The 25,192-nt window shown below is 47.7% G+C and overlaps 1 protein-coding gene across 3 annotated transcripts in view; it reads right to left on the bottom strand.

The window, feature by feature from the left end:
- Positions 1-3,066: 3,066 nt before the first annotated feature.
- FAM3B (FAM3 metabolism regulating signaling molecule B) overlaps positions 3,067-25,192 on the bottom strand; it is a 57,888-nt gene continuing 35,762 nt past the window's right edge. For all 3 annotated transcript variants that reach the window (XM_047874105.1, XM_047874106.1, XM_047874107.1), the window contains 5 exons: positions 12,329-12,387; positions 11,078-11,128; positions 9,710-9,797; positions 8,197-8,329; positions 3,067-3,195 (listed from right to left, as the gene is read on the bottom strand). In XM_047874105.1, the coding sequence (XP_047730061.1) occupies positions 3,106-3,195; positions 8,197-8,329; positions 9,710-9,797; positions 11,078-11,128; positions 12,329-12,387 (421 nt within the window). In that variant the 3' untranslated portion in view covers positions 3,067-3,105. The remainder of the gene's footprint in view (positions 3,196-8,196; positions 8,330-9,709; positions 9,798-11,077; positions 11,129-12,328; positions 12,388-25,192) is intronic.

The raw sequence follows: 25,192 nt of genomic DNA, 5'->3' as shown, positions 1-25,192 counted from the left end.
CGGCGTCCAAAGAGCACCCCCTCCTGCCGGCTCCTAATCCCAGTGGCCTCTCCAGGAAGATGCAGGGGCGCCTGAGTGTTCAAAGTGCCGGGCGGGGGTCCTTGCAGCCGGTGGATGGGGACGTGCCCAGCTCACGGGGGGTGACAATGGAGCCCCCACCCCAGGGTGGGCGGGCACGAGGAGTGGTGGAGGGTCCACAAGCAAGCGGGCTGGGCACATGGGACAGCCTGTCGGCCCTCACGCAGGGTGCCGTCCGTGGTGGACTGGCCCGGGCCGGCAGTGGCAATGTGTGGGCCAGATGGGACAAAGGTCCACTAAGGGGCTGGTGCATCCCAGCTGGCGACGCCCTTTTCTCCAGGAAAGGCTTGTTCGGGAGTAAGCTCCCTTCTCAGTTTTGTGGTGTTCGGATCAGACGCATCTTTTTTTAAAAAATTTTTTATGTTTACTTTTGAGAGAGAGAGAGACAGAGAGCACGACTGGGGGAGGGGCAGAGACAGGGAGACACAGAATCGGAAGCAGGCTCCAGGCTCTGAGCCGTCAGCACAGGGCCCGACGCGGGGCTCGAACTCACGGACCGCGAGATCGTGACCTGAGCGGAAGTCAGATGCCTAACTGACTGAGCACCCAGGCACCCCAAAGTCCAAGGCATCTTGAAAATGGAGATGCTGAGGTTGGTGGGGGTAGCGGGGCAGAGGCTTGAGGCCCTGGTAGCCTCTCTGGAAGGGGCAGCTGCTTCCAGACTCCCCTGCTGCTGTGCTTGAACCTGCCATAGGGAAGGGCAGGGTCTGCACTCCTCCGGGGAGGGTTCACCCCTGCTCTGCCCCGGAGAGGGGCGCTTTGACCTACCCCGGCATGCCCATCTCTGGCTGGCTGGCACGTTTTTTGTTTTTTTTTTAAATAGACTATTTTTAAAGCAGTTACAGGCTCAAAGCAAAAGGGACAGGAAGGCGCAGTTTCGCCCACCTCCCGGCGCCCCCACTGTGGACATCCCCACCAGAGTGGGGCCGTGGTCCCGGTGGAGGAACCCACCCCCACACAGCACCACCCAGAGTCCACGGTTTGCATCAAGCTCGCTCTCGGTGGTGGGCGTTCTGTGGCTTTGACGTTGACAGGTCCTCTGAGCCCCGCCCGGCCACCCCACCCTCACCCCGAGGCCTGCCCGCGGCCCCCACTCTGCCACCCCCTCAGTGACCACCTCACTGTCTCCAGCTACCTCTGGTCCAGAGCCCCTGACTCCTCCTGCAGAGGGGGCCAAAGGGGCTCCCGGGAGGTGGCTGGTGAGGACACTGGGCTCTGCGGGGAGGAAGCACTCCCCAGCGCGGGGCAGGGGACACCGTCAGCACAGCCGTCCCACGGCTGACACTGTTCCTGGGCCGTGAGCCGCCCCGTGCAGACAGGGAACAGATGCTTTCAGGAAAGTTCCACAAGACCTGCCGGAAGAAAACCCTGTGACGGGGCCTAGCCCGCAGCAGTACCCCAGGCCTAAAGTGTCACACGCGCTAATGTGGAGCCATCGCACCGGCCATGTTATTTAACGGAATACAGTGGAAGCTCAGGTAGAAAACATAAACCTGATGAGGAGGACATTTTCAGGAAGCTTTGTGTTTGGCCGGCAGTCAGCTTGGCCAGCGAGCGTCAGCAGGTGGCACGGTGAGAAGGGACATGGGGACCTCCCCAGCGCTGGCGCCCGGGGGGGCCATGACCACGTCCACACTCAGTGCCCTTGTAAGCAGGAGACAGGACAGGGACGGTTCAGGGTCCTGTGCCCCTGGTGGGGACGCACCAGTGAAGGCCACCGCAGGTGCCCGAAGAGACCGAGGGGCCCCAGTGCTGTGTCAGGGTGGGGGTGTCACGGGAGCCTCGCATCCCGGGGCAGGACTGTGGGATGTGCTAGGCCAGGAGGCCCCGAGGCCTCATCAAGTTCACGGTGCTATGCAAATGTAGTGATCCCAGTCAGAATAAAATATGCTCCCTCCCCGTCTTTAGTACAGAAAGGTCTATGGGCACGAGAGTTTAGAACCACAAGGCAACTGTATCCGTGTCCCTTGGGCCGCATACAGCCTGGGTGACTTAAACAAGCAGACGCTGACTCTCAGTCTGGAGGCCAGAAGTCCCAGGCGTTGCCCTGGCCCCGTGCCCTCCACGGGCTCCCGGCGAGTGTCTGCTCCAGGCCTCGCCCCAGGCTTCTAGGGGTTTGCTGGTGTCTTCGGGGTTCCTTGGCTCACGGAGGCATCACCCAGATCTCTGCGTCCATCCTTACAGGGCACTCTCCCTGTGTGCGCGTCCGCGTCCACATTCCCCCTTTCCACAGGGACACAGTCACGCTGGCTCACGGCCCACCCCACTCCATCTAACCCACTGCATCTGCAATGACCCGATTTCCAAAAAGGGTCACGTTCGGACGCCCCAGGGGTTAGGATTTCAACGTATGAATTTTGCGCGTGACTTCCTTACCCCCAAGCCCCATATCTCATGATACGTCCTCCGGTAAGCGGGGGGTATACAGTTGTCCTCCTGACAGCAGACCCTGCTCACCCTGCCCGGGCTCCTCCCTCCCATCCCCGCCCCCAGAGAGACACCCCCACGTTCACGGGAGAGACTGGGTCTCCCTCACTTCCATGATGGTGGTGCCAGAAGGCAGGTGCGGCCAGATTGCTGGGGCGAATGAGTAAGTTCACGGACCCCCAGGAAGAGTTTAAGGGCTTAGCTGGAGTGGACCAAGGCAGCTCTGGTAAGCCCTCTGTGCGCAGTCTGCTGGGAGAGCCGGGCCCGAAACGAGGATGTGCCTGGCGCTAACGCAATAAAGGTTTTGTCTATGCAGGGCGGTCTACGTGAAGCTCGCTTCCCCCAGAAGCTCCTTGCCAGGCCAGACCCTCCCTCCCCTCACAATTCCTACCCATGTCAGCCTTCCTGCTCATTAGTGCCCTCACTAGATAAATCCCGGCGTAAAAACACCGTGTGCCAAGGTTGTATCCAGCTAGCAAATACTGCTTGGTTGAAGACAGACTCCAAGTACTCATCAGATATTGACCGTTGGTTAAGATGCTCGGGTCATTCCACACGGTGTTGGTCTATACATAACCTATTTATTAAGGTCGCGCAACGTTAGCTTGTTTTTTTCGGTATGCAGCCTTCTATCTGTACCTCTGCAGGCCAGCCAGAGTATCTGTTCCTTGCACTGTCAGAGTGGTTGATCTGTGTAAAAGAAGAAAAAGAATTTTCTGCATCCACCAATCTCATTAACAAATATGTAATGTGTCAGCGATGAGCAAAGTCATATAAAAACAGAATCACTTCCTAAAATGGGATTCGCTCCAAACTACTCTGGGTACTTGATTTTTTTTTTCTCAACATGTTTCTTAATAATAATGGAGAAAAAATAATAATATTGGAGCCGGGGGGGGGGGGCGCCTGGGTGGCTCAGTTGGTTAAGCGTCCAACTTTGGCTCGGGTCATGATCTCGCGGTCTGTGAGTTTGAGCCTGCTTCGGATTCTGTGTCTCCCTTTCTCTCCGTTCCTCCCCTGCTCGCGCTCCCTGTCTCTCTCAAAAATAAATAGACATTAAAAAAGGTTTGTTTAATAATATTGGAACTAGGTGTTAACGCAGCTCTAGAACTTTCTTCAATGATGTAGATATCTATCCAGGAGTCTATGCTATCCCGTAGAGTCACATTTGGGTTAGTGAGTACTGAAAATGTGGCCACTATGACTAAGGAACTGATTTTTTTTTTTACTTTTTCAAAAATGTTTATTTATTTGGGGAGAGAGAGAGTGCGCACACGTGTGTGCGAGTGGGGGAGGGGCAGAGACACGCAGGGAGAGAGAGAGAGGATCCCAAGCAGGCTCTGGGCCATCAGTGCAGAGCCTGGTGTGGGGCTCGACCTCATGAACCGCGAGAAATCAAGAGTCCAATGCTTAACACGCTGAGCCACCCGGGCACCCCTAAACTCTATTTAATTTAAATAAATTTAAATGTAAATGCAAATGTGGCCAGGAGCTGCCTTATTGGACCGCATAGCTCGAACGCCTACTTTCCAATTCTCTGGGAGTAGGACTGTATGTTTTTCAGGGAAACTGTACAGTCCCTTGCTCAGCAAATGTGTGCTCATCCTGACTGGGCTTTAGTTTTTCACGTCTTTGATCCTTTCACAGATAACGGAACGCCCTAATCTAAAGCACAGGAGGGATCGCACGCATCGTTATGGGACTGTAGTTTCCGTAACTTTCCATGAGTTTCATTCCGGTTTTACGTTCCTTTTTTTATAGAACAGATTTACTAAGATAAAATTCACATTGAAAGTGTAGAATCAGGGGCGCCCGGGTGGCTCCGTCGGTTAAGCGTCCGACTTCGGCTCAGGTCATGATCTCACAGCGTGTGAGTTCGAGCCCCGCGTCGGGCTCTGTGCTGACGGCTCGGAGCCTGGGGCCTGCTTCGGATTCTGTGTCTCCCTCCCTCTCTGCCCCTCCCCTACTCATGCTCTATCTCTCTCTGTCTCTCAAAAATCAATACACATTAAAACAATTTTTTTAATAAAAAAAAATAAAATAAAGTATAGAATCAGGGGTCATTCCTAGCCATTCAGTGGCCCGAGCAGGGGAAGCTGTGGACCAGTCCTCAGCGACAGGCTGACTGCTCAGTCTCCAGTGGTAAAGTGCCAAACAGGCAGAGAGGGCACCTGCCCGCCTCAGGCCAGTGTGACCTCAGGAGCCGGAGCAGCCCGTTCACCCTGAAATTCCTCTTTGGTCACAGCTTCTCCAGCAGCGGCCTGCTCTTCCCTTACAATGTCTTCAGGCCTCCGTAGAAGCGGAAATCAGGCACAAGTTCCCACAGCCACCCACGCGCAGAACCTTCCAGGCCGGCGTCCCCCCGAGTGAGCTCCCTTGGCATTGCATGGGATGGTGACCGGTCCACACAGCGCAGAGGAGAGTCGGGGCTGCACAGAGCGATGGGAAGCAGGTTAACATGAGATGCCTCCCTGGGAGGCTGGTGGTCAGCCCTGGGGTCCGCAACCGCCACCCGTAACCGCCTGGATCTGCTTCCGGAGGGTTCCAGGAGCGAAGCGGCCAGCTGCAGCCCAGCTCGCTGGCCAGGGATTCCTGGGTGAGAGGGACGCTGACATCAGCCGGGTTTTCAATGGCCACAATGGCACGAGCTGCCGGCAGAAGCTTCTCCCGGTTCTCCTCAGGTTCATGACGTAGACGCCACCACTCCTCCTTCTGTGGAGGTGCCATTCCACCTGGAAGTCAAGGTTGGTGCTGCCTAGGTGGGTTCCTGCTGCAAGGAATTCAAGGACATCCTCCTCCTCTGCCTGCAGGACGTCAAGGTCCCGGACGCCGCGAGTCTCCCCGTAAGATACCACAGGCATGCGGAATGGTGACAGACGGATCCCTCCCTGGGTAGCTCGGAAGAAAGCAAGCGTCTTACGTTGTAAGATTCAGTTTGGTGTGTAGAGGGCTGGTGGAGGCTTCCGAGCGAGAATGACCCGCAGGCTGTGTCCTGGAAACAGCAGGGGGCTGGATGCGACAGTGGCTGGGGGCCACCCAGGGCTCCGGAGGCCCATCCCACACAGCCAGACGTCACCCTCGGGGAAGTCCACGCAGCAAGTCCGCATATTCAAATCAGGAAGACATGTGAATCCCCCGACAGTACCCGACTGGAGCTCTGGGTGAGATGAGGCCCCCAGCTCGGGCCTCACCGGCATCTGAGCAAACCCCCTTGAGTGTCCCCAAGCCGCGGCTCTAACAGCCCTCGCGAGACCCGCTCACGGGTTCAGGTCTTATCCGGATACTCTTGTAGCCACTGCAGCAAAAATCTTCAACCCTCCCATGCAGGGAAGACACGCGTTTTCCCAAAATTCCCTTCGAGCCCCCGCTCCCACTTCCCTGCCCCCCCCCCCGTTTCAAAACACATGGGTTCTCTGAACTCAGGACCGCGTTTGGAAACCCACTCTTTCCTTGATTCCTCCTCTTCCAGAAACTTTTTCTCGCAGAGAAGCCTGGAGAGCAAGGGCCACTGCTACTTTGCAATTCAAATGAGGTTTTATTTTAAGTGTCTTAGCTGAACATTAGTAGGGAACCTGTTTGTTGAGATGTTAACGTTGAGTTAGAAGGGATTCAAGCCTCACGCCTGGCTTTTCTGATACTGAGGACCCACTCAGGCACCAGAGGGCAGGGTGGTAAGGACAGTGCGCCCCTAGGCGGCCAGGCTTGGGCTCTGGCTGGGGTCCCTGACCTGGGGCAGGTGGCGTGGGGGTGGAGCCAGGCACCCAGAGAGGCTGAGGGAGCTGGTGGAGAAGGGGGGGGCGGGCAGGTGGGGAGGACACAGGGTAAGAGAGCTGGGGCAAGGGCCTCCAACCTGCCGCGCAAATCAAGGCAACGGGTCCAACCCTTCCTGTGCGTCAGAATCACCAGCCAGCTCCCACCCTGAGACTCCAGTCCGGCTGGCCTGCATACGGCCTGGGCATCAGTGTTTTATGGAGACTCAGGTTGGGGACGGCAGGTTGGGGGTGGACGAGTGCCACGTGGCGGGGCAGGGGAAGCTCCGGGAAGTTGCTCTCTGCTCATCGTTCCCACTCAATCCCCAGGGACCCTTATGTGGCTGCGCCTGGCCCCTGGCTCAGCTCACCTCGCGGAGCAGAGTGGGTCCAGGCGGCCCTGGCCCAGACAAGCGCTACCACGCGGAGCCCAGGGAACGCCCTTCTCATTAGGACAGGTCGCTGAGGTCCCTGCTGGGCACTGGGTGTCCGGACCCAGCCATTAGTAACAAGAAGTCTACGCTAGGGCGCCGGGTAAACACTCCTAACGTGTTGTGCGAGGCTGGCTTCCTGTCGGTAAAAGAACCTGAGAGTTACAAGGGGAAACGTGCTTTTTTAGAGGCGTGCTAAAATAACCCCGACTGCCCAGCCTCCAGAGTGCTACGGCAGAGGGCATCAGAGAAGCCGAGGGCCTTCCCTTGGGAGCTGGTCGCGAGTTACCTGGTTGTGCGGCCACACTGAAGCCCCACCTCTCCCAGCCCCCGTCTCCAGCCAGGGTGGTCCTGCGAACGAGGAGCCCCCCCCCTCCCCCAGCTGTCTGTTTCTGCGCATCTCCCTTCCCAGACGCGTCACCACACCAGAGGGCGCCAGGAGGGCACCTGGCCTGAAGTCGGAAGCAGCCTCTTGCAACGGCCTCCAGACCCCACTGCCTCCTTGGAGTCTCCGGCTCCTCGAAAGGAGGCGCCTCTCCTGCGCAGGAGCAGCTGGGGCCCTCACTCCGATGCTGCTAACCCCTCCCGTCCAGAAGCTGTCGTGTGTCCCAGCGAGTGGTGACTCTGCAAGGGGCTGTGTGACGGTCCCCAGGGGCGCCCGCTTGTGACCCCCAGGACAGGTGCCGATGCTCCGTTGGAAGTTTCACAGGCGACCGACTTCCTGCGTTAGAAACCTTATTCTCTCGGTCTTTGCTCTCCCTCCACAAAGAGGACACGGTGGGGGGGACTCGATGACACGTGGACTTCTGGCAACAACACCGATGAAGGCTGCATTCATCCATCGCGTGTCTGGCACCCGCTGCTTTAAGCGCATCACGGGCACAGGCTGGGTGAGTCCCCAAACCGGCGCGGCTACGGGCCTCACGGCCGAGGCGAAGGACAGAGAGGCTTGTCCCGGACTGTGGAGTCTCAAGTGTCCTCGGCTTTTAAACAGGCTTGGGCAGGGGTGCCTGGGTGGTGCAGTCGGTTAAGCGTCCGACTTCAGCCAGGTCACGATCTCGCGGTCCGGGAGTTCGAGCCCCGCGATGGGCTCTGGGCTGATGGCTCAGAGCCTGGAGCCTGTTTCCGATTCTGTGTCTCCCTCTCTCTCTGCCCCTCTCCCGTTCATGCTCTGTCTCTCTCTGTCCCAAAAATAAATAAACGTTGAAAAAAAAATTTTTTTAAACAGGCTTGGGCAGTGTGAACTTGAGTCGAGCGCCTTTTCACGGTGTAACGTGAAAAGGGTTACCCACACTGTGCGATGGGCTCTTTCACCTAGAAGGGCATCTCGAACACCTCCCCGTGATTCTTCCCGGACTTGGGAATGCAGAGTCCCAGGCCACGAGCCCACGCGGCCGGCCTGGCGCAGGAATGTCTCGGAGGTAGGCGGCCGTAACCAACCCACAGCCTTTCAAATCACAGAGCGCGCTCTACGGACCGTTTGTGGGAAAGGACCTTTGAAAAACACTTACACTTTCTCTCTGAATTTCTTCGGGAAGTTGAAGGCCTTTGGCTGTGAGAAATACCCAGCTCGACCTGAACTGTATGTTCCTGATGTGTTTACTTCCAAGTCCTTCTATGACCTTCTTGGCGTTCTCCTTCAACCTGGGGGGAGAAGGGAGGGCGTGTGAAGGTCGCATGTGGAGACACCAGAGGGTCACCCCTCTTTGTCCTGGGAAAGGGGCTTCTAAAGCAATCTACCTCCTCCTGGCGTAAACAGCGGGAGGATATCGGATCTCTAAACACGTGACAACATCAGGGACTCCTTAAGACCAGTGTGGGTCGCACAGTTTTAACTCTCGATTCTCAAAAGCCCTGTGTCTTGGGGTGCAGTCACGTCCTCGCATCCAGCCAACGTAACCGCTGGGCTCTGCTGTCCCTCCCGTTTCCTGACCACAAAATAAGCAGACAGAAGTTGCTGAAAGATGACAGCAAAGGTCAGAATGGTCCCTTTCATTTTCACAAAGGTCAGTATCAAAAAAGGAAACAAAAAATGGAAAACACGGCCAACCATCGTAAAAGCGTGCAATTTCGAGTAAGCAGAGGAAGGAAGGCAGCAAGGAAAGGAAAAAAACAAAAACAAAACAACGAGCTCAGAGTTTCCCCGAGGGAGCGAAGTCGGAATTTTTCCAAGTGTGCACCAGATAACTTCAGTCTGGTAAGATCCTCTATTAAAAATAAGGGCTGGGGGGGGCGCCTGGGTGGCGCCGTCGGTTGAGCGTCCGACTTCAGCCAGGTCACGATCTCGCGGTCCGTGAGTTCGAGCCCCGCGTCGGGCTCTGGGCGGATGGCTCAGAGCCCGGAGCCTGTTTCCGATGCTGTGTCTCCCTCTCTCTCTGCCCCTCCCCCGTTCATGCTCTGTCTCTCTCTGTCCCAAAAATAAATAAAAACGTTGAAAAAAAAATTAAAAAAAAAAAATAAGGGCTGGGGTCACATAAAGCTGGGAATGCTGGGTTCGGGAACCACCTTGGAAACGCAGCGCACAGAAGCACTTGGAGGTCCTTGGAAGTCTGGCAGCGAAGGTGCACGCGTTTACCCAGAATTGCGAGAAACGCGGAGCCAGATGGGCCTCTCCCTACGGAAAATACTGTGTGCGTGTGGGCGTGTCTTTTTCATTCTATTGGTGCTCCTACAGAGAATTTTCTCAACTCCCTTTCCTATTTCTGTGAGTCCAGCCCTGGGTTTAAGCTTTTTTGGGCCAAGCGTTAGCTTTCCTGCGCTAGTTGTGGTCAGTGGTGGCTCCGTCTTGCTACCTGGAAAGATTCTTTAGCTTCTAGTACTGACTTACCCCTGGCTACTCATGGGTTTTTTAGGAACACAGGCTGCTTTGTCAGAGGCTCCCATTCTTTCTCCTTAAGAAAGCATCCTGCTCTTTGGATTTGTGTTCTTTCCTACAGGATGCTCTTGAGGGGCCCTGTTGCTGGCCTGGCGCTCTCTGCCAGCTGGCTTCCCCCCTGCCGCTGTGACAAATCTGTACACACTCACCTGCTGGCGCCATCATCGTGGGTCACCATGAAAAGCAACGACTTTGGCGGTGCGCTCTGAATAAAGTTTATCATCTGTCCGGAGTTATCTGTTGGGTCAAAGCAAATCAATCAGTTTTAGGGTCTTCCTGGTCCACTGGCTCCGGACGCTGAGCCTCCTCTGCTCTTAGCTGCTGTGTTTGCTTGGAATCTTCCAGTTCCTGGAGCTCCTCCCACGACCACGTAAATGGTACTCCTGGTTCACGAGTGAGTGGCCGCTGGGCTCCACGGAGCAACCAGCAGAGGTGAGGGGCACGGGCGGCTCCTTAAGATTCTATGACTCGACCTTGAGACCGCAGCACATGTGGCCCGTTCTCTGCAATGACTAATGAAGCCCTGACCCGAGAGGAACCATCTGACAGCAGAGTGGCCCCAGGACACTCATATGCAGAATGGGGGTGAGAAATCAGACGTGCTGGCCAGACCGAGCACGGTAGGTCTTGCGGGAAGAACAGGAAGGGCTAATCTCAAGCCCCCGTGGTTTTACCACGGGGGCTTGTCATTTACAGCGACGCTTCTGTTACTTACAGAGTAAAAATGCGTAGTGCCCAGCAGGCGCATCCAGCCATCTCTTAATTTCTCTGTTGTCCTTATAAAGACTTGTTTTTAATAAGCCTCACTGTTCAATAAAAATATAAGGGGCTGCTATATCCTGACTGACCACTGCGGTCAAGTCCAGTGCATCCCAGGGATGCGTGTGCCTAGCCCAGCGGGACATCACGAACAGGATAGGGATAATGATGCTGTTCAGGGATGAAGGCTAATCACAGTATTTTACACATATCTGATTTAAAAAAAAATGTTTTCTCTTTCCCATTATCTGATGAAGGAACAGAAGAAAAGATCCAGGACAAGCGTGATCAGAGAAGACATTTTCTTTTTTTTTTTTTTTTTAATTTTTTTTTTAACGTTTTTTATTTATTTTTGGGACAGAGAGAGGCAGAGCATGAACGGGGGAGGGGCAGAGAGAGAGGGAGACACAGAATCGGAAACAGGCTCCAGGCTCCGAGCCATCAGCCCAGAGCCGGACGCGGGGCTCGAACTCACGGACCGCGAGATCATGATCTGGCTGAAGTCGGACGCTTAACCGACTGCGCCACCCAGGCGCCCCCAGAGAAGACATTTTCTAGACAACACCTTCAAACTTCACCATATGAATCCAGTTAGAGACGAGGAGGGCTTGTGTAAGAGTGTTCTAGAATATTCACATGAGCTTCTGGAACGTTTTTAGTAGACAAAATAAGAATGTTTGACATTTTTATCTGTGTTTTCTTTTTAATCTTAATGTTTAGAATTCATTTTAATTTTCATAGGAAAAGAGTTTTCTTACCTCCTTCAAACATATCAAAATACTGTGTTGCCGTCACCTTCCCAGTCATATCTAAAAATAAAAAGAAATAGTTTTCAAAAGAAAGTTCACTGGACCCCGGGATGCATTTGTGGCACCACGGTGCTCAAAACGACACATTCCTCTTTCCAGGAAGCATGGCTGCTGTGGGCGGGTCAGGTCATGGCTGAACAGCTGTTCTAGAACTCTCCTCCTGTCTGCTTTCAGTTAGGTGGACCCTACCCTTTCCTGCCACACCCACCTCTCCCACAGAAACACTGGGGTGCCCACCTCAGCCCTCTCCGCTTCATATTTTAATTTCCCAGCCGGATTCCCAGAGCGGGCACATTTTCTCTGGTTCCCACAGCCCCGCGATCAGGGGACCGCATGCTCAGCTTGCTGTCAGGCACAGGACACACACAAAACCCATTCCCCGGGGCGCCTGGGTGGCGCAGTCGGTTAAGCATCCGACTTCAGCCAGGTCACGATCTCGCGGTCCGTGAGTTCGAGCCCCGCGTCGGGCTCTGGGCTGATGGCTCAGAGGCTGGAGCCTGTTTCCGATTCTGTGTCTCCCTCTCTCTCTGCCCCTCCCCCGTTCATGCTCTGTCTCTCTCTGTCCCAAAAATAAATAAACGTTGAAAAACCCATTCCCCAAGCCTGCAACAGTTCTCATGGTCATGGGCCCCCAGTGGCAATCATGACAGGATGTCTTTCCCAGGTCTACGAGGATGCCAAGCTCAGCTTCCCCTGAGGCCCAAGTGGCATTTTCTCACAGAGGTGGGGACTGGCTGCTGGTGCCACCCTCTGCAGGGCTCGTAGGAATCCAAGAGCAATGCCAGACCGGTCTGTGCCCCCATAGCATGCTTAGCTGGTTTTAACCCTGCCTTCTGTGGGCCCTTTTTATTTTGGGGGGGTTTTTAAAAGCCTATTTATATTTGACTTTTTAAAAAAGTTTATTTATTTCTAGCAAACTCTACACCCCACATGGAGCTCGAACTCACGACCCTGAGGTCAAGAGTTGCACACTCCTCTGACTGACCCAGCTAGGAGCCCCCCACCCCATTTTTTTTTGTAGAAACCACAAATAATCTGGACAGTGAGGCATTATAAAAATAACCCAAAAATTTTAAAACGCATTCAGATATAAGCCTAGACTAGATCGTGTGCAAAAATCATAAAAAACCCAAGGTATCTTTGAAAACCCAATCATGGGAGCTTTTAGAGAAGCTTGAAAGAAAACATTTAATAACTCACAGTTGACAATGGCAATATTTATTCCTCTTCCAACATTTCCAGTCTTTTCTCCTATAAGCCTGAAATATAAATAAGGGTCAGTCAGAGTCCCTTTCTTATTAAGAAATGAGTAGCCCTCCCCATTCCATAAAATCTTCTCTCGACAGAGACACTGCCATTGGTGCTTACCATCCCGTCACAGGTCCACACCGGCCTTGGCCAGCACCCTTGAAAGTCACCCCCATACTTGCTCCACACATACCCAGACAAATGGCCAGGAAAAGGAAAATCAAGTATTTGTGTAGTGCAGGCTCTTGATAAATATTGTTTCACTGAATCCTCGGCCATCTCACCACCATTCATTTTTCCATCTTACAGCTATGAAGTCCTAAGAGGTGGGTCACTTGGAAATAGACCTAACTCAAGGCTGGTACCCACGTATACACCCTCTGTCCTCGTACTGACGGAGGCTTTGCTTGACTCTTGATGATCCTTTTATCCAGCCACAAAGCGGAACCCAGCTTACCTCCTCAAAGAAATGCCTTATATCACGTCGCTTAATTTTCACTTTTAAATTGGAGAATAGGAAATGTCCACTTCAAACGAATTGTGCCCTAAAACCAGTAAGAAGACTGACCTTCCTGGAGATGGTATCTATTACTGAAGATCCTGGAATTGTGTGTGTGTGTGTGTGTGTGTGCGTGTGTGTGTGTGTGTGTGCATGTACCCTCTGTCAAGTTTTATAATCAGCGATACAGTCACAACAAGAAGCTGGAAGTTTCCCTCCTTTTCCCGTGCTTGGGAACAGTGAATATGGCACTATAATATGTTGCCCTTGACATGTTTACCAAAACTCTCCTGGGGGCTTTTCAGGCTAAGTCCTTTTTGGAGGCATAGCTTTTTGACAATTTTTGAGAATATTCTATAGTATCTTGAAAAAGAAACTTCCATTTGTGATCATGGAGAGTGGAGTCACCTGAACCTAACGTCTCAGAGAGAAAAATTTAAAAATGGGACTTGAAGAGTGTATCTACTTGACTGTACTGGAGACCTAACAAGGAAGTGAAGAGTTCCAAAGCCAGGAGGTGGGAGAACACTAAGTTTCAAGCAGGTGAGCTCAGCATGTAAAGCTACTTTGCCTCAGGAGCATTTGCTAATTCCAGAAAAAGTGTCAAAAAAGAAGAGTAGCACTTTTGACAACCATGTGAGGCTAGTGGGACAGAAGTTGGAAGCTGGGCCCCCCAAACGGAAGGCCATGTCAAATCCTTCATCTTCTTTGGGTTGGGATAAAAAACAGATGAATCTTAAAAACAAGAATGAACCAGAAATAGATCAGAACTTGAATAGCTGCCTCCAAATTTTAAGTCAACTGGATGACCCCCGCCCCTGCCAAATCTCAATCCTTAGCATTTATTCAGATCGTTCTATTCTGCTAATGGTTCCAAGTACTTGGTATAAGCAAACAAAAATCCCCAGAAGAATATATCATCTAATGCCTTAAGAAAAAATCACCACAACTTCTCAAACGCATGGTCTGTCACACTATCAAATGTCACCTGGCACATAAGGAGAGATGCCAACGTAAACAAGTGTCGATGAGACAGGAGAAAATAATAGAGAATAGTGATGATGTGTGAGGGTTCCAAATAGATTGAATAGATTGCCCAACAGACTTTACGATAAAGAAGATAATAAATGAAACAATATAGATATTATAGATAATATAGATATAATATAGATATAGATAATATGATATAGATGTAATATAGACAATAAATGAAAATTTTTGAACTGGAAACTAAAAAAACTGACATGAAGATTGGAAGAAGAGTAAAATGAAGCTCTAAAACTAAAATCGCTTAACAATCGGTAGTTAACAGAGGGGTTTAACAGCAGATTAGGCACAGAAGAACCGGTGAACTGAACGACGGTTCAGAGGAAAAGAGCTCGGTCTACAAGGAAAACCAGAGAGATACAAGGATGAAAAATACAAAATAGACTGAAGGCTAGAGAGAATATAATAAATAATAAGATCTGACATATGTTTCATTAGGAGTCTCATAGGAACAGGTTAATGGAGAAGAAGATGCAACGTCAGAGAATTTGTTAGATGATGAAAGCCTTCAATTCACACATATTTAAGAAGCACAATGAGGGGCGCCTGGGTGGCTCAGTCGGTTGAGCATCCAACTTTGGCTCAGGTCATGATCTCGCAGTCTGTGAGTTCAAGCCCACGCCGGGCTCTGTACTGATGGCTCAGAGCCTGGAGCCTGTTTCAGATTCTGTGTCTCCCTCTCTCTCTGCCCCTTCCCCACTCATGCTCTGTCTCTCTCTGTCTCAAAAATAAATAAACATTAAAAAAAATTTTTTTTAAAGAAGCATAATGAACACCAAAGAGAATACAGCAATAACAACAGACACAGCAGGGTATAAGTGCTGAAAACCAAAGACAAGGAAAAATCATACAGATAATAGGAGAGGGAAAAGAAGGCTGTTACTTTCACAGGATTAGCAATTCAGTTGTTAGCTGACTCTCATGAGAAACAATGGAAGCCGGAAGACAATGGAATGGTATCTGGATGGGTTGAAACACAACCTTGAAACAAACATCTTTCAACAATGAAGATGAAATAAAGATACTTCAACATACACTGAGACAGTTCCCCACCACCAGACAACACAGAAGCTTTTGTTCTGTATCTTTTGTTGTAATAAACCTTATCTATAAGTATTAGCTGTTACTGAGTCTTACCAGTCCCCCTAGAATATCACTGAAGTTGAGGGTAGCTGTGCGACCCCCCAAAACAATATCCAACTGAAGTATATGCACATGTCCACAAGGAGATGTGTAATTATATTACACATTTGATGTCCAAGTGGACCTATTTCAGCCCGTTTTCAACTCTAGAATTTCTTCTGTTTTTCTTTGGATTGTATTTCATTTTTGAATATGCAATACATTTATGCGGTTCAAAAATCACCGTTATGTGCACAAAATAAAATTATACCCAAAGAAATCTTCCCTATATCCTCCACTTTGTTCTCCTCATCCCCTGTTCTCATTTCCATTAATTTTTCTTAGTTTCTGATTTACTCCTCCAGTGTGTGTTTTTATGTCAAAAATAAGCAAATTGCATGTGTGTGATTAATATATGTTTACGCGTGTGTTTTACATATAGGTATATATACACGTATCAGTACACTTATGTGTGAGTGTATCTACGTAGATGTGTGTATTCCTTATCATATTCTTTTATAACCAACTAGTAAATGTGTTGCTCTGAGTTCTGCGAGCCGTTCTAGCAAATAGCGAAACCCAAGGAGGAGGTCATGGGAACTCGGAGTTATAGCCAGTCAGTCAGAAGCATAGGAACAATCTGGGACTTGTGATTGCATCTGAAGTGTGGGGGGAGAGAGTCTTGTGAGACTAAGCCCTTAACCTGTGGAGTCTGAGGCCATCTTCAAGTAGACAGGGTCAGAATCGAGTTGAATTATGGACCACCCAGCTGGTGTGGCAGATAATTGCTTGATGTTGGGAAAAACCTACCACACATTGGGTATGGATGCACTCAGAGTATCGTGTGTAGTGTAAGGAAAACAATGGGGTTTTTCTTTATGCACCCAAAATAATGGGGCGCACTTGAGAAGAAACAGATAACTTGAGTAGCTCTGTATTTATTAAAGAAATTGAAATGTGCAGTTAGAAATCTTCTCGCAAAGAACACTCCAGGCCAGAAGGCTTCACTGGGGAACTGCACCAAATCCTTAAAGAAATAATACCAATTTTGTACAAACTCTCTCAGAATATTGAAAAGGAGAGAATACTCACCAATATACTCCACCCTGATACCAAAACCGGAAAAAAAAAATAAGAAGAAAACCATAGACCAATATCTCTCATGAATGCACATACAAAAATTTTAACAGAATTTTAGCCAATTGAACCCAACAATATAGAAAAAGGATGATATATCACAAGCAAGTGGGACTTACCTCAGAAATGCAAGGTTGGCTTAATAGTCAAAAATGTAATTTGCCATATTAGCAGACTACAAAAGACAAACTATATAATCACTTCAAGAGATGCAGAAGGGACACTGGCTGGCTCAGTTGGCTGAGCGTCCGACTTGGGCTCAGGTCATGGTCTCACAGTCTGTGGGTTCAAGCCCTGCATCGGGCTCTGTGCTGACAGCTCGGAGCCTGGAGCCTGCTTTGTAATCTGTGTCTCCCTCTCCCTCTGCCCCTCCCCTGCTCATGCTCTGTCTCTCTCTGTCTCAGAAATAAACATGTAAAAAATTAAACATTAAAAAAATAGAGGTGGCTCCGTCTTATTTAATTAATAATTATTTAATTATTTAATTAAATTATTTAATTAATCTTATTTAATTAAACATTAAAAAAATAGAGGTGGCTCCGTCGGTTAAGCGTCCAACTTCAGCTTAGGTCATGATCTCGCGGACTGTGAGTTCGAGCCCCATGTCAGGCTCTGTGCTGACCGCTAGGAGCCTGGAGCCTGCTTTGGATTCTGTGTCTCCCTCTCTCTGCTCCTCCCCCACTCGTGCTTGGTCTCTCTCTCTCTCTCTCTCTCTCTCTCTCAAAAATAAACATTAAAAAAAGAGAGATGCAGAAAAAAACATGTGACAAAATCTAGTATCCATCACTGATTAAAAACTCTCAGAAATCTTGAGGTAGAAGGAATTTCCTCAACTGATAAAGGGTTTCTATGAAAAATCCCTAATTAACATCATATTTAATGATGAACGATGGAATGCGTTTCCTCTATGACAAGGAAAAAGGCAATGATGTCTACTCTCATCATTTCTATCCAGCATTGTAGTGGAGGTTTCATCCAGTGTAATCAGGCAAGAAAAAGAAAGCAAAGGCATGCAGATTAAAAAAGAAATGGTAAGGGTCACCTGGGTGGCTCAGTTGATTTTGGCTTAGGTCACGATCCCAGTGTCGTGGGCTTCATGCCGTGTTGGGCTTCATGCTGAGCATGGTGCCTGTTTGAGATTCTCCTTCTCTCTCTGTCTCTCCCTCTGCCCCTCCCCTCCCTAAAAAAATATTCTTTTTTTGTTTTTAATGTTTATCTTTATTTTTGAGACAGAGCATGAGTGGGGGAGGGGCACAGAGAGAGGGAGACCCAGAATCGGAAGCAGGCTCCAGGCTCTGAGCTGTCAGCACAGAGCCTGATGCGGGGCTGGAACTCATCAACTGCGAGATCATGACCTGAGCTGAAGTCGAACGCTCAACCGACTGAGCTACCCAGGTGCCCCAAAAACTATTCTTAAAAAAAAGAAAAGAAGTGGTAAAACTCTCTTTTATTGGGGGTGGGTAGATGGCATTATCATCTACATAGACTATCCAATGTAAAAACAAAACTACTAGAACTAATAAGTGAGTTTAGCAAGGTTGTGGGATATAAGCTCATTATCCAAAAATCAATCGTATCTCTATATGCTAGTAATAAACAGCTGGAAATTAAAAAAAAAATTTAAATATACTACAGCATCAAAAATGAAATACTTACAGATAAATATAGTAAAAGAGCCACAAGATGTGTATATTGAATACAGTAAAAACATTACTGAGACAAGTTGAAGAAAATTTTAATAAATGGAGAGCTAACTATGTTTCTTGAGTAAAAGATTCAATATTGCTAAAATGCCAATTCTCTCCAAATTGATCTAGAGACCCAGTGCAATCCCAATCAAAGCCAATAGTTTTGTGTAGCAATGTGTAAGCTGATTCTAAAATTCATATGTATATGGAAAGGATCTAAAATAGTCAAAATAATTTTGAAAAAGAAAAACAAGGGGCGCCTGGGTGGCGCAGTCGGTTAAGCGTCCGACTTCAGCCAGGTCACGATCTCGCGGTCCGTGAGTTCGAGCCCCGCGTCAGGCTCTGGGCTGATGGCTCAGAGCCTGGAGGCTGTTTCCGATTCTGTGTCTCCCTCTCTCTCTGCCCCTCCCCCATTCATGCTCTGTCTCTCTCTGTCCCAAAAATAAATAAACATTGAAAAAAAAAATTTAAAAAAGAAAAACAAAACTGAAGAAATTATGTTACTGAACTTCAAGAATTACTGTAAAGCTACATTTATCAGGGCAGTTTATATAATGAAAGACAGACAAGTGGAAGGGAATGGAGAGTCCAGAATTAGATATGGTCCCTTGATTTTGGCCAATGGTACAAATTCAGTAGACAAAGACGGTATTTTGAATAAATGTGCTAGAACAATTGGATATCCACATTTAAAAGTGATTTCAATCCAGACTTCACATCATATGCAAAAATTAACCCCAAATGGGTATCTCACAGTATATGTATTGAAAAATCTAAAATTATCAAATTTCTAGAAGAAAAATACAAGAAAATTTCTGTGACTTTGGGTTGGGCAGACAGGATCTTAGATAGGACACAAAAAATATGATCCTAAAATTAAAAACTGGTAAATTGGACTTCAATAAAATTAAGAATTTCTGCTCTTTGATAAACACAGTTAAGAGAAGAAAAAAGACAAGCCACAAACTGGGAGAAAATATTTGCAAATCATGTACTTGATGAAGGACTTGGATACAGAATATATAAAGAAATCTGAAAGTCAGTAATAAGAAAACAACCCAGGGGCACCTGGGTGGCTCAGTAAATTAAGCATCCAACTTCAGCTCAGGCTCATGGTTCATGAGTTCAAGCTGCGCATCAGGGTCTCTGCTGCTGGCAGCACAGAGCCCGCTTCAGATCCTCTGCTCCCTTGTCTTTGTGCTCCTCCCCCACGTGTACGCTCTCTCACTGTCTCTCTCGAAAATAAACATTAAAAAAAATTTTTTAATATTATTTTTGAGAGAGAGAGGGAGAGAATCAGAGCGTGAGCAGGAGAGGAGCAGAGAGGGAGACACAGAATTGGAAGCAGGCTCCAGGCTCTGAGCTGTCAGCACAGAGCCTGATGTGGGGCTCAAACCCATGAACTGTGAGATCGTGACCCGAGCCGAAGTCAGGAGCTCAACCGACTGAGCCACCCAGGCGCCTCTTAAATAAATATTTCTTTTAAAAAGAAAACAACCCAGTTAAAAAATGGACAACTGACTTAAATAGACACTTCATCAAGTAAGATATACATATAGCAAATACACAGAAAGAGGTGTGACATCAGTAGTTATTAGGAAAATGCAGATTAGAAACTTAGATACCACTGCACACCTGTTAGGATGTCCTAGATTGGAAGGACTGAGCATACGAGTGTTAGTGCAGCATGATGGTGGATCAACTCTCATACACTGATGGGAATGTAACACAGGACAACACATTGCTTTCAATACTTAAAATGTTTCACCCCATTTTCTTCTTGTTTGCCTGGTTTCTGAAAAAAAGCCCAATATAATTCTTCGCCTTGTTGCTTTATAGGTAAGGTGCTTTTGGGTTTTTTTACTTTGTTTTATTTGCCTCTGGTTTCTCATACGATTTTTCTCCTTGTCTTTGATCCTCTGTAGTTTGACATACTTAGGTGTAGATATTTTAGTATTTATCTTACTTGGTTCCATTAAGCTCCCTGGATCTGTGGTTTGGGGCCTGTCAATAATTTTGGAAAACTTCCAGCAATACTGCTTCAAATATTTCTGTTCCTTTCTCTTTCCCTTCTTCTGGTACTTCTGTTATACATTATACCTTTTTACTTGTCCCACAGTTCTTGGATATTCTGTTGCGTTTTTTTCCCTTCTCTTCCTCTTTCAGTTTGGGAATTTCTATTGACATATCCTCCAGCTCCCCAACTCTTTCCTTTCTTGTATCTGGTCTACTGATGAACCCATCAAAGGTGTTTCTCATTTCTGTTACAGTAATTAATTTCCTTTGATTCTTTCTTAGGGTTTCCATCTCTCTGCTGACATTGCTCGTCTGTACTTGTGTTTTGTCCACTTTTTCAATTGGAACCTTGAGCATATTAATCATAGTTGTTTCAAATTCCTGGTCTGCTAATTGCAAAATCTCTGCTATGCTTGAGTCAAGTTCTGATGCTTGCCCCGTCTCTTCAAACTGTGCTGTTTACCTTTAGTGTGCTTGTTACTTGTTTTTGAAAGCTAGGCATAGTATGCCAGTTAAAAGGAACAGAGGTACCCTGATGAACCTGGATGCAAAAGTCCTCAATAAGATACTAGCCAACCAGAGCCAACAATACATTAAAAGAATCATTCATCATGATCAAGAGGATTTATACCCAGGATGCAGGGCTGGTTCGATATCCACAAAATAATCAATGTAATACATCACATCAATAAAAGAAAGGACAAGAACCAAATGAGTCTCTCAATAGGTGCAGAGAAAGCACTTGACAAAATACAGCATCCTTTCTTGAGAAAAACCCTCAGAAAGTAGGGATAGAAGGATCATACCTCAAGATCTTAAAAGCCACATGTGAAAGACCCACCGCTAATATCATCCTCAATGGGGAAAAACTGAGAGCTTTCCCCCTGAGGTCAGGAACACAACAGGGCTGTCCACTCTTGCCACTGTTATTCAACATAGTTTTGAAGTCCTAGCCTCCGCGATCAGACAACACAATGGAATAAAAGGCATCCAAACTGGCAATCAGGAAGTCAACCTTTCACTCTTTACAGATGACATGATAGTCTATATGGAAAACCTAAAAGATTCCACCAAAAAATTACTAGAACTGATCCATGAATTCAGCAAAGTGGCAGACTATAAAAATCAATGCACAGAAATCGGTTGCATTTCTATACACCAATAATGAAGCAACATAAAGAGAAATCAAGGAATCGATCCCATTTACAATTGCACCAAAAACCATAAAATACCTAGGAATAAATTGAACCAAAGAGGTGAAAAATCTATACACTGAAAACTACAGAAAGCTCATGAAAGAAATTGAAGAAGACACACACAAAAAATGGAAAAATATTCCATGCACCTGGATTGGAAGAACAAATATTGTTAAAATGTCAATACTACCCAAAGCAATCTACATGTTCAGTGCAATCCCTATCAAAATAACACCAGCATTCTTCACAGAGCTAGAACAAACAATCCTGAAGTTTGTATGGAATCAGAAAAGACCCCGAATAGCCAAAGCAATCTTGAAAAAGAAAACCAAAGCTGGAGGCATCACAATCCCAGACTTCAAGCTGCATTACAAAGTTGTAATCATCAAGACAGCATGCTACTGGCACAAAAGCAGATACTCAGATCAATGGAACAGAATAGAGAACCCAGAAACGGACCCAGAAATGTATGGCCAACTAATCTTTGACAAAGCAGGAAGGAGCATCCAATGGAATAAAGACAGTCTCTTCAGCAAATGGTGCTGGGAAAACTGGACAGCGACATGCAGAACAATGAACCCGGACCACTTTCTTACACCAGACACAAAAATAAACTCAAAATGGATGAAAGACCTCAATGTAAGACAGGAAGCCATCAGAATCCTCAAGGAGAAAATAGGCAAAAACCTCTTTGATCTTGGCCACAGCAACTTCTTCCTCAACACATCTCCGGAGGAAAGGGACACAAAAGCAAAAAATGAACTACCGGGACCTCGTCAAAATAAAAAGCTTCTGTACAGCGAAGGAAACAATCCGCAAAACTAAAAGGCAACCGACAGAATGGGAGAAGATATTTGCAAATGACATATCAGATAAAGGGTTAGTTTCCAAAATGTAAAGAACTTATCAAACTCAACACCCCAAAACCAAATAATCCAGTGAAGAAATCGGGAAAAGACATGAATACACGCTTCTCCCAAGAAGACATCCGGATGGCCAACTGGCACATGAAAAAAAGCGCAGTATCACTCATCATCAGGGAAATAGAAATCAAAACCACAATGAGATAGCACCTCACACCTGTCAGAGTGGCTAACATTAACAACTCAGGCAACAACAGATGTTGGCGAGGATGCGGAGAAAGAGGATCTCTTTTGCACTGCTGGTGGGAATGCAAGCTGGTGCAGCCACTCTGGAAAACAGTATGGAGGTTTCTCAAAAAACTAAAAACAGAACTACCCTATGACCCAGCAATTGCACTACTAGGTATTTATCCAAGGGATACAGGTGTGCTGTTTTTTAAATTTTTTTAATGTTTATTTATTTTTGAGAGAGAGAGATAGAGAATGCAAGCCATGGAGGGGCAGAGAGAGAGGGAGAAAGAATCTGAAGCAGGCTCCAGGCTCTGGCTGTCAGCACAGAGTCTGATGCAGGGCTTAAACCCACCAACCGTGACATCATGACCTGAGCCAAAGTTGGACACTCAACCGACTGAGCCACCCAGGTGCCCCCAGGTGAGCTGTTTTGAAGGGACACATGCACCCCCGTGTTTATAGCAGCACTATCGACAATAGCCAAAGTATGGAAAGAGCCCAAATGTCCATCGATGGATGAATGGATAAAGAAGATGTGGTATATAGATACAATGGTGTATTACTCGGCAATCAAAAAGAATGAAATCTTGCCATTTGCAACTACGTGGATGGAACTAGAGGTTATTATGCTAAGTGAAATTAGTCACTCAGAGAAAGATAAAAATCATACGATTTCTCTCATATGTGGAATTTAAGATGCAAAACAGGTGAACATAAGGGAAGGGAAGGAAAAATAATACGAAAACAAGGAGGGGGACAAAACATAAGAGCCTGTTAAATACGGGGAACAAACTGAGGGTTGCTGGAGGGTTATGGGTGATGGGCATTAACGTAGACACTTGTTGGGATGAGCACTGGGCATATACATAGGGGATGAATCATTGGAATCTACTCCTGAAATCATTATTGCACTATATGCTAACTAACTTGCATGGAAATGAAAAAATAAGTGAATACTTTTTTTTGAAAAAAAGGAACAGAGGGTAAATAGAACTTTAGCGTGAGTGTTTATGTTCGCCTGACTAGGAGTGAGCTGTGTTTGGTATTTGCTGTGGGCTGTAGGTGCCAAAGGCTAAAATTTCTCTCCTATGTCTAGGATATGCCTAGAGACTCTTTTTTAAATTGGGTTTAGCCTTGTGGTTCTTTTACGCTGTAACCCTCTGTTATTTATTTATTTTTGAATGTTTATTTATTCATTTGGAGGGACAGAGAGAGAGAGAACAGGAGGGGGAGAGAGAGTGGGAGAAGAGAGAATTCCAAGCAGGCTCAATGCTAACAGCAGGAGGTCACGGGGCTCAATCCCACGAACCATGAGATCGTGACCTGAGCAAAAATCAAGAGTCAGATGCTCAACCAACTACAAACCCCTGTTATGTCAAAGGAGCTTCTTTTGTGTGACGTTAAGATGTGGGGGAAGGGGAAATGTTGTACAGTCCCAAGACTGAGTCTCAATCTTTTGGGGAGCCTGTGCTACTTGGGCGGTGGGCTTCACAAGAGGCCATATTGTTTCTTTGACCCCTTAGGTGAGACAGGAAGGTTAGAGGTGGCTGGTTTAGAGGGGGCCCCTCTGGTGTTGGGTATTTCCTCCCACAGATCAGTTAGTGTCAGGGAAAACCCACATTGGTTAGACTCTGGCAAAAAGTTTCTCTTGAAGGCAGGCCATCGTGAAGGAGAACAGAGCCCTGGGGGCATATTTCAGACCGGCTGTTTTCCCTTCCCCCTGACAAAAGCAGGAGGAGATTTTTTCTTTGATCTTTACTCTGAGAGCCTGGTGGGGTTCCTGGCAGAAAAACGCAGGAAAGCGTGGGGATTCCTCCAAGGTTTGGCCTGCAGGAGTTTTAATCTCTCAAAATGGTCCAAAACCCACGTCAGCAGCAACTGACCAATTGCCCCTGAAGGATTCCTGCCTGATGCTGGCTCCAAGCTGACGTGGGATTCTGGGGATCTGCCCATCTCTCCCATTTTCAGGCCGGTGGTTTGCCCTGTGACCTCAATTCTCGGGTATGTGTATGCTTTTATGTATAGCATAAAAATTGGAGGTTTATGTGCCGTGATCCAATCTAAGAGTTGTTTTCCCTTAACTGGCAGCTTTCGGACCACCTGCTATTATTATGTGAGACCTACGAGTTATTTGTCATACCATCATACTTGGGTTGTTTTCTGGTTTTGTTGCTTTTTAAAATTTTAAAATTTTGCTTTCACTATACAGGTTTTTCCTTTCATTTTTTTTTTTTAACGTTTACTTATTTTTGAGAGAGAGAGAGAGACAGAGCACAAGCACGGGTGGGGCAGAGAGAGAGAGGGAGACACAGAATCCGAAGCAGGCTCTAGGGTCTGAGCTATTAACACAGAACCCGATACGGGGCTCAAATCCACGAACCACGAGGTCATGACCTGAGCCGAAGTTGGACGCTCAACTGACTGAGCCACCCGGGCACCCCATACAGTGTTTTTGGCTTTGTTAAAGGTCATATATTTTAAAAATAGCATTTTAATAAGTGAACAGATAAAATACGGAGATTTTTTACAAACACACAAAAAAGACTACTTTAATAGGTAAAGAATCTTGTAAACCAATAAAAAGGCCAGTGACAGAGGTGAAAATGGGCAAGAGATATGAACAGACAGTTTACAGAAAATCAACACAAAGGCTCTTAGCTTAAAAGATCCTCAATTCACTCACGGCAAAAGCAATGAAAGTAAAAATCTCATCGGAGACTTCAATTTCTATCTCTCAGAGAGGCAGAGATCAAAGTCTCTGTCAACATGCTGGGCTGACAGACTACGGGGGAACGGTCATTCTCACTGTGCTTATCTGAATCCTCTGAGAAGCAGCTATCCGAACAGGATAAAATGCACAAGAATTTGTATCAGGGGAACTGCCTACAAGAGGAGAGGGGGAAGGGGCTGAGTTAAGGGGGGAGAGCCATCAGACCGCAATACGAGTCTGACCCTAAGCCAAAGACAGGGGGACGGAGACTTGCAGTCTCTGGAGGGTTCAGCAAGGCCACCGGGGC

The sequence above is a fragment of the Prionailurus viverrinus genome, chromosome C2 (genome assembly GCF_022837055.1).
Source record: "Prionailurus viverrinus isolate Anna chromosome C2, UM_Priviv_1.0, whole genome shotgun sequence".
Taxonomy (NCBI): Eukaryota; Metazoa; Chordata; class Mammalia; order Carnivora; family Felidae; genus Prionailurus; species Prionailurus viverrinus.
This window is presented reverse-complemented; position numbering and strand designations above follow the sequence as displayed.